Source organism: Perca fluviatilis, chromosome 12, assembly GCF_010015445.1.
Source record: "Perca fluviatilis chromosome 12, GENO_Pfluv_1.0, whole genome shotgun sequence".
NCBI lineage: Eukaryota > Metazoa > Chordata > Actinopteri > Perciformes > Percidae > Perca > Perca fluviatilis.
The window spans coordinates 36,060,231-36,070,230 of NC_053123.1; the positions used below are offsets into that span (position 1 = coordinate 36,060,231).

At 45.2% G+C, this 10,000-nt stretch overlaps 1 protein-coding gene across 1 annotated transcript in view; it reads right to left on the reverse strand.

Annotated features, from left to right (window-relative positions):
- tfr2 (transferrin receptor 2) overlaps positions 1-10,000 on the reverse strand; it is a 41,457-nt gene that overhangs the window by 18,633 nt on the left and 12,824 nt on the right. Inside the window, exons 4-5 of the mRNA XM_039818895.1 lie at positions 9,700-9,942; positions 9,107-9,246 (exon numbers count right to left, since the gene is read on the reverse strand). Of these exons, the coding sequence (XP_039674829.1) occupies positions 9,107-9,246; positions 9,700-9,942 (383 nt within the window). The remainder of the gene's footprint in view (positions 1-9,106; positions 9,247-9,699; positions 9,943-10,000) is intronic.

Consider the following 10,000-nt stretch of genomic DNA (forward strand, 5'->3'; position numbering starts at 1 on the left):
AACCAGCTACTATAAAGAGATCTAAGCCTGGAACCAAGCCAACCAGCTACTATAAAGAGATTTAAGCCTGGAACCGAGGCAGGCAGCTACTATAAAGAGATGTAAGCCTGGAACCGAGTCAGCCAGTTACTATAAAAGAGATTTAAGCCTGGAACCGAGCCAGCCAGCTACTATAAAGAGATTTAAGCCTGGTACCGAGCCAGCCAGTTACTATAAAGAGATTTAAGCCTGGAACCGAGTCAGCCAGTTACTATAAAGAGATTTAAGCCTGGAACCGAGCCAGCCAGCTACTATAAAAGAGATTTAAGCCTGGAACCGAGCCAGCCAGCTACTATAAAAGAGATTTAAGCCTGGTACGGAGCCAGCCAGCTACTATAAAAGAGATTTAAGCCTGGTACAGAGCCAGCCAGGTACCATAAAAGAGATTTAAGCCTGGAACCGAGCCAACCAGCTACTATAAAAGAGATTTAAGCCTGGAACCGAGCCAACCAGCTACTATAAAAGAGATTTAAGCCTGGAACCGAGCCAGCCAGTTACTATAAAAGAGATTTAAGCCTGGAACCGAGCCAACCAGCTACTATACAAGAGATTTAAGCCTGGAACCGAGCCAACCAGCTACTATAGAAGAGATTTAAACCTGGAACCGAGCCAACCAGCTACTATAAAAGAGATTTAAGCCTGGAACCGAGCCAATCAGCTACTATAAAAGAGATTTAAAGCTGGAACCGAGCCAACCAGTTACTATAAAAGAGATTTAAGCCTGGAACTGAGCCAACCAGTTACTATAAAAGAGATTTAAGCCTGGTACCGAGCCAGCCAGTTATTATAAAAGAGATTTAAGCCTGGAACCGAGCCAGCCAGTTACTATAAAAGAGATTTAAGCCTGGTACCGAGCCAGCCAGGTACTATAAAAGAGATTTAAGCCTGGAACCGATCAAACCAGCTACTATAAAAGAGATCTAAGCCTGGAACCAAGCCAACCAGCTACTATAAAAGAGATTTAAGCCTGGAACCGAGGCAGGCAGCTACTATAAAAGAGATGTAAGCCTGGAACCGAGTCAGCCAGTTACTATAAAAGAGATTTAAGCCTGGAACCGAGCCAGCCAGCTACTATAAAAGAGATTTAAGCCTGGTACCGAGCCAGCCAGTTACTATAAAAGAGATTTAAGCCTGGAACCGAGTCAGCCAGTTACTATAAAAGAGATTTAAGCCTGGAACCGAGCCAGCCAGCTACTATAAAAGAGATTTAAGCCTGGAACCGAGCCAACCAGCTACTATAAAAGAGATTTAAGCCTGGAACCGAGCCAACCAGCTACTATACAAGAGATTTAAGCCTGGAACCGAGCCAACCAGCTACTATACAAGAGATTTAAACCTGGAACCGAGCCAACCAGCTACTATAAAGAGATTTAAGCCTGGAACCGAGCCAACCAGCTACTATAAAAGAGATTTAAAGCTGGAACCGAGCCCAACCAGTTACTATAAAGAGATTTAAGCCTGGAACCGGAGCCAGCCAGCTACTATAAAGAGATTTAAGCCTGGAACTGAGCCAACCAGCTACTATAAAGAGATTTAAGCCTGGTACCGAGCCAGCCAGTTATTATAAAGAGATTTAAGCCTGGAACCGAGCCAGCCAGTTACTATAAAGAGATTTAAGCCTGGTACCCGGCACCACGCCAGGTACTATAAAAGAGATTTAAGCCTGGAACTGAGCAAACCAGCTACTATACAAGAGAGATTTAAGCCTGGAACCGAGCCAACCAGCTACTATACAAGAGATTTAAACCTGGAACCGAGCCAACCAGCTACTATAAAAGAGATTTAAGCCTGGAACCGAGCCAACCAGCTACTATAAAAGAGATTTAAAGCTGGAACCGAGCCAACCAGTTACTATAAAAGAGATTTAAGCCTGGAACCGAGCCAGCCAGCTACTATAAAAGAGATTTAAGCCTGGAACTGAGCCAACCAGCTACTATAAAAGAGATTTAAGCCTGGTACCGAGCCAGCCAGTTATTATAAAAGAGATTTAAGCCTGGAACCGAGCCAGCCAGTTACTATAAAAGAGATTTAAGCCTGGTACCGAGCCAGCCAGGTACTATAAAAGAGATTTAAGCCTGGAACTGAGCAAACCAGCTACTATAAAAGAGATTTAAGCCTGGAACCGAGCCAACCAGCTACTATACAAGAGATTTAAACCTGGAACCGAGCCAACCAGCTACTATAAAAGAGATTTAAGCCTGGAACCGAGCCAACCAGCTACTATAAAAGAGATTTAAAGCTGGAACCGAGCCAACCAGTTACTATAAAAGAGATTTAAGCCTGGAACCGAGCCAGCCAGCTACTATAAAAGAGATTTAAGCCTGGAACTGAGCCAACCAGCTACTATAAAAGAGATTTAAGCCTGGTACCGAGCCAGCCAGTTATTATAAAAGAGATTTAAGCCTGGAACCGAGCAAACCAGCTACTATAAAAGAGATTTAAGCCTGGAACCGAGCCAACCAGCTACTATAAAAGAGATCTAAGCCTGGAACCGAGCCAACCAGCTACTATAAAAGAGATTTAAGCCTGGAACCGAGGCAGGCAGCTACTATAAAAGAGATGTAAGCCTGGAACCGAGTCAGCCAGCTACTATAAAAGAGATTTAAGCCTGGAACCGAGCCAGCCAGCTACTATAAAGAGATTTAAGCCCGGTACCGAGCCAGCCAGTTACTATAAAAGAGATTTAAGCCTGGTACCGAGCCAGCCAGGTACCATAAAAGAGATTTAAGCCTGGAACCGAGCCAACCAGCTACTATAAAGAGATTTAAGCCTGGAACCGAGCCAGCCAGTTACTATAAAGAGATTTAAGCCTGGAACCGAGCCAGCCAGCTACTATAAAAGAGATTTAAGCCCGGAACCGAGCCAACCAGCTACTATACAAGAGATTTAAACCTGGAACCGAGCCAACCAGCTACTATTAAAGAGATTTAAGCCTGGTACCGAGCCAGCCAGTTACTATAAAAGAGATTTAAGCCTGGTACCGAGCCAGCCAGGTACCATAAAAGAGATTTAAGCCTGGAACCGAGCCAACCAGCTACTATAAAAGAGATTTAAGCCTGGAACCGAGCCAGCCAGTTACTATAAAAGAGATTTAAGCCTGGAACCGAGCCAGCCAGCTACTATAAAAGAGATTTAAGCCTGGAACCGAGCCAACCAGCTACTATACAAGAGATTTAAACCTGGAACCGAGCCAGCCAGCTACTATAAAAGAGATTTAAGCCTGGTACGGAGCCAGCCAGCTACTATAAAAGAGATTTAAGCCTGGTACAGAGCCAGACAGGTACCATAAAAGAGATTTAAGCCTGGAACCGAGCCAACCAGCTACTATAAAGAGATTTAAGCCTGGAACCGGAGCCAACCAGCTACTATAAAGAGATTTAAGCCTGGAACCGAGCCAGCCAGTTACTATAAAAGAGATTTAAGCCTGGAACCGAGCCAACCAGCTACTATACAAGAGATTTAAGCCTGGAACCGGGCCAACCAGCTACTATAGAAGAGATTTAAACCTGGAACCGAGCCAACCAGCTACTATAAAGAGATTTATGCCTGGAACCGAGCCAACCAGCTACTATAAAAGAGATTTAAAGCTGGAACCGAGCCAACCAGTTACTATAAAAGAGATTTAAGCCTGGAACTGAGCCAACCAGTTACTATAAAGAGAGATTTAAGCCTGGTACCGAGCCAGCCAGTTATTATAAAGAGATTTAAGCCTGGAACCGAGCCAGCCGCCAGTTACTATAAAGAGATTTAAGCCTGGTACCGAGCCAGCCAGGTACTATAAAAGAGATTTAAGCCTGGAACCGATCAAACCAGCTACTATAAAAGAGATCTAAGCCTGGAACCAAGCCAACCAGCTACTATAAAAGAGATTTAAGCCTGGAACCGAGGCAGGCAGCTACTATAAAAGAGATGTAAGCCTGGAACCGAGTCAGCCAGTTACTATAAAAGAGATTTAAGCCTGGAACCGAGCCAGCCAGCTACTATAAAAGAGATTTAAGCCTGGTACCGAGCCAGCCAGTTACTATAAAAGAGATTTAAGCCTGGAACCGAGCCAACCAGCTACTATAAAAGAGATTTAAGCCTGGAACCGAGCCAACCAGCTACTATACAAGAGATTTAAACCTGGAACCGAGCCAACCAGCTACTCTAAAGAGATTTAAGCCTGGAACCGAGCCAACCAGCTACTATAAAGAGATTTAAAGCTGGAACCGGAGCCAACCAGTTACTATAAAAGAGATTTAAGCCTGGAACCGAGCCAGCCAGCTACTATAAAAGAGATTTAAGCCTGGAACTGAGCCAACCAGCTACTATAAAAGAGATTTAAGCCTGGTACCGAGCCAGCCAGTTATTATAAAAGAGATTTAAGCCTGGAACCGAGCCAGCCAGTTACTATAAAAGAGATTTAAGCCTGGTACCGAGCCAGCCAGGTACTATAAAAGAGATTTAAGCCTGGAACCGAGCAAACCAGCTACTATAAAAGAGATTTAAGCCTGGAACCGAGCCAACCAGCTACTATACAAGAGATTTAAACCTGGAACCGAGCCAACCAGCTACTATAAAAGAGATTTAAGCCTGGAACCGAGCCAACCAGCTACTATAAAAGAGATTTAAAGCTGGAACCGAGCCAACCAGTTACTATAAAAGAGATTTAAGCCTGGAACCGAGCCAGCCAGCTACTATAAAAGAGATTTAAGCCTGGAACTGAGCCAACCAGCTACTATAAAAGAGATTTAAGCCTGGTACCGAGCCAGCCAGTTATTATAAAAGAGATTTAAGCCTGGAACCGAGCAAACCAGCTACTATAAAAGAGATTTAAGCCTGGAACCGAGCCAACCAGCTACTATAAAAGAGATCTAAGCCTGGAACCGAGCCAACCAGCTACTATAAAAGAGATTTAAGCCTGGAACCGAGGCAGGCAGCTACTATAAAAGAGATGTAAGCCTGGAACCGAGTCAGCCAGCTACTATAAAAGAGATTTAAGCCTGGAACCGAGCCAGCCAGCTACTATAAAAGAGATTTAAGCCTGGTACCGAGCCAGCCAGTTACTATAAAAGAGATTTAAGCCTGGTACCGAGCCAGCCAGGTACCATAAAAGAGATTTAAGCCTGGAACCGAGCCAACCAGCTACTATAAAAGAGATTTAAGCCTGGAACCGAGCCAGCCAGCTACTATAAAAGAGATTTAAGCCTGGAACTGAGCCAACCAGCTACTATAAAAGAGATTTAAGCCTGGAACCGAGCCAACCAGCTACTATAAAAGAGATTTAAAGCTGGAACCGAGCCAACCAGTTACTATAAAAGAGATTTAAGCCTGGAACCGAGCCAGCCAGCTACTATAAAAGAGATTTAAGCCTGGAACTGAGCCAACCAGCTACTATAAAAGAGATTTAAGCCTGGTACCGAGCCAGCCAGTTATTATAAAAGAGATTTAAGCCTGGAACCGAGCAAACCAGCTACTATAAAAGAGATTTAAGCCTGGAACCGAGCCAACCAGCTACTATAAAAGAGATCTAAGCCTGGAACCGAGCCAACCAGCTACTATAAAAGAGATTTAAGCCTGGAACCGAGGCAGGCAGCTACTATAAAAGAGATGTAAGCCTGGAACCGAGTCAGCCAGCTACTATAAAAGAGATTTAAGCCTGGAACCGAGCCAGCCAGCTACTATAAAAGAGATTTAAGCCTGGTACCGAGCCAGCCAGTTACTATAAAAGAGATTTAAGCCTGGTACCGAGCCAGCCAGGTACCATAAAAGAGATTTAAGCCTGGAACCGAGCCAACCAGCTACTATAAAAGAGATTTAAGCCTGGAACCGAGCCAGCCAGTTACTATAAAAGAGATTTAAGCCTGGAACCGAGCCAGCCAGCTACTATAAAAGAGATTTAAGTCTGGAACCGAGCCAACCAGCTACTATACAAGAGATTTAAACCTGGAACCGAGCCAACCAGCTACTAAAAGAGATTTAAGCCTGGAACCGAGCCAACCAGCTACTATAAAGAGATTTAAGCCTGGAACCGAGCCAACCAGGTACTATAAAGAGATTTAAAGCTGGAACCGAGCCAACCAGCTACTATAAAGAGATTTAAGCCTGGAACCGAGCCAGCCAGCTACTATAAGAGAGGATTTAAACCTGGAACCGAGCCAACCAGCTACTATAAAAGAGGAATTTAAGCCTGGAACCGAGCCCAACCAGCTACTATAAAGAGATTTAAGCCTGGAACCGAGCCAACCAGCTACTATAAAGAGATTTAAGCCTGGAACCGGGCCAGCCAGCTACTATAAGAGAGATTTAAACCTGGAACCGAGCCAACCAGCTACTATAAAGAGATTTAAGCGCACGGTACCAGACCAGCCAGCTACCTAAAGAGATTTAAGCCTGGTACAGAGCCAGCCAGGTACCATAAAAGAGATTTAAGCCTGGAACCGGAGCCAACCAGCTACTATAAAGAGATTTAAGCCTGGAACCGAGCCAACCAGCTACTATAAAAGAGATTTAAGCCTGGAACCGAGCCAGCCAGTTTCTATAAAAGAGATTTAAGCCTGGAACCGAGCCAACCAGATACTATACAAGAGATTTAAGCCTGGAACCGAGCCAACCAGCTACTATAGAAGAGATTTAAACCTGGAACCGAGCCAACCAGCTACTATAAAAGAGATTTAAGCCTGGAACCGAGCCAACCAGCTACTATAAAAGAGATTTAAAGCTGGAACCGAGCCAACCAGTTACTATAAAAGAGATTTAAGCCTGGAACTGAGCCAACCAGTTACTATAAAAGAGATTTAAGCCTGGTACCGAGCCAGCCAGTTATTATAAAAGAGATTTAAGCCTGGAACCGAGCCAGCCAGTTACTATAAAAGAGATTTAAGCCTGGTACCGAGCCAGCCAGGTACTATAAAAGAGATTTAAGCCTGGAACCGATCAAACCAGCTACTATAAAAGAGATCTAAGCCTGGAACCAAGCCAACCAGCTACTATAAAAGAGATTTAAGCCTGGAACCGAGGCAGGCAGCTACTATAAAAGAGATGTAAGCCTGGAACCGAGTCAGCCAGTTACTATAAAAGAGATTTAAGCCTGGAACCGAGCCAGCCAGCTACTATAAAAGAGATTTAAGCCTGGTACCGAGCCAGCCAGTTACTATAAAAGAGATTTAAGCCTGGAACCGAGCCAACCAGCTACTATACAAGAGATTTAAGCCTGGAACCGAGCCAACCAGCTACTATACAAGAGATTTAAACCTGGAACCGAGCCAACCAGCTACTATAAAAGAGATTTAAGCCTGGAACCGAGCCAACCAGCTACTATAAAAGAGATTTAAAGCTGGAACCGAGCCAACCAGTTACTATAAAAGAGATTTAAGCCTGGAACCGAGCCAGCCAGCTACTATAAAAGAGATTTAAGCCTGGAACTGAGCCAACCAGCTACTATAAAAGAGATTTAAGCCTGGTACCGAGCCAGCCAGTTATTATAAAAGAGATTTAAGCCTGGAACCGAGCCAGCCAGTTACTATAAAAGAGATTTAAGCCTGGTACCGAGCCAGCCAGTTATTATAAAAGAGATTTAAGCCTGGAACCGAGCAAACCAGCTACTATAAAAGAGATTTAAGCCTGGAACCGAGCCAACCAGCTACTATAAAAGAGATCTAAGCCTGGAACCGAGCCAACCAGCTACTATAAAAGAGATTTAAGCCTGGAACCGAGTCAGCCAGCTACTATAAAAGAGATTTAAGCCTGGAACCGAGCCAGCCAGCTACTATAAAAGAGATTTAAGCCTGGTACCGAGCCAGCCAGTTACTATAAAAGAGATTTAAGCCAGGTACCGAGCCAGCCAGGTACCATAAAAGAGATTTAAGCCTGGAACCGAGCCAACCAGCTACTATAAAAGAGATTTAAGCCTGGAACCGAGCCAGCCAGTTACTATAAAAGAGATTTAAGCCTGGAACCGAGCCAGCCAGCTACTATAAAAGAGATTTAAGCCTGGAACCGAGCCAACCAGCTACTATACAAGAGATTTAAACCTGGAACCGAGCCAACCAGCTACTATAAAAGAGATTTAAGCCTGGAACCGAGCCAACCAGCTACTATAAAAGAGATTTAAGCCTGGAACCGAGCCAGCCAGGTACTATAAAAGAGATTTAAAGCTGGAACCGAGACAACCAGCTACTATAAAAGAGATTTAAGCCTGGAACCGAGCCAGCCAGCTACTATAAGAGAGATTTAAACCTGGAACCGAGCCAACCAGCTACTATAAAAGAGATTTAAGCCTGGAACCGAGCCAACCAGCTACTATAAAAGAGATTTAAGCCTGGAACCGAGCCAACCAGCTACTATAAAAGAGATTTAAGCCTGGAACCGAGCCAGCCAGCTACTATAAGAGAGATTTAAACCTGGAACCGAGCCAACCAGCTACTATAAAAGAGATTTAAGCCTGGAACCGAGCCAACCAGCTACTATAAAAGAGATTTAAGCCTGGAACCGAGCCAACTAGCTACTATAAAAGAGATTTAAGCCTGGAACCGAGCCAACCAGGTACTATACAAGAGATTTAAAGCTGGAACCGAGCCAACCAGCTACTATAAAAGAGATTTAAGCCTGGAACCGAGCCAGCCAGCTACTATAAGAGAGATTTAAACCTGGAACCGAGCCAACCAGCTACTATAAAAGAGATTTAAGCCTGGAACCGAGCCAGTCAGCTACTAGAAAAGAGATTTAAGCCTGGAACCGAGCCAGCCAGCTACTATAAAAGAAATTTAAGCCTGGAACCGAGCCAGCCAGCTACTATAAAAGAGATTTAAGCCTGGAACCGAGCCAGCCAGTTACTATAAAAGAGATTTAAGCCTGGAACCGAGCCAGCCAGCTACTATAAAAGAGATTTAAACCTGGAACCGAGCCAGCCAGCTATGCAGTTATGCAAATTAATTTTATCCAGTGTACATAGTAGGGGGTCCCTGCTCCGTCTCTCTTTCAGTTGCTGGGTCCTTGGCTTAAAACATGTGGAAGACCCCAGCCGTACGGGCAAACTGAACGGGTTTTTTACTTCCAGAACCGAACCGTTGAGCCGTATATGTGACACCTGAGCAGCTTGGCGGCCACCGTGGCGCTGATTGGCAGGACGGGGATCAGCGGCAGGCCAGAGGACTGGATGGGCGGGAACTGGGTGTGGTTGAAGGACGGGAAACCGGGAGTGAAGGGGTCACCTGACCCCAGGTGGACCTGTGATTGGACAACACAGAGGGAGAAGCTGATTGGTCACATGGAACCAGGTTTACCAGGGTAACTGAGACTAAATGTGTGTGTGTGTTACTGTGTGTGTGTAATACTGTGTGTGTGTGTTACTGTTTATGTGTGTGTTACTGTGTGTGTTTATATGTGTGTGTGTGTGTCTGTGTGTGTTACTGTGTGTGTGTGTGTCTGTGTGTGTTACTGTGTGTGTGTCTCTGTGTCTGTGTATTACTGTGTGTGTGTGTGTATGTATGTGTGTGTGCGTCTGTGTGTATGTGTGTGTGTCTGTGTGTGTGTGTCTGTGTGTTACTGTGTGTGCATGTGTGTGTTTGTGTGTGTGTGTGCGTGTGCATTACTGTGTGCGTGTGTGTGTGTGTGTGTGTCTGTGTGTGTGTGTATGTGCATGTGTGTTACTGTGTGCGTGTGTGCGTGTGTGTTTGTTACATGTTCAGACACGGCGGTGTGTGTGTTCAGTCCGAGGCGCCGGGGGTCCTGGGGCAGGTCGGCTGGGTCGGGGTAGATCAAAGCTCCGCCCCCTCCGCTCCTCTCAGCCAACCAGACCTTCTCAGCGAAACTGACCCCGCCCCCGACACGCATCACCACCACAGAGCCAATCACAGACACGCCCGCGCTCTTCAGCCAGTTAAAATCCTCCGGGCGGCCGTAGTTGGCGTAGACCACGCCCCCCTGCGGAGAGAGAGACAGAGAGAGAGACAGAGAGACAGAGAGACAGAGAGAGAGAGAC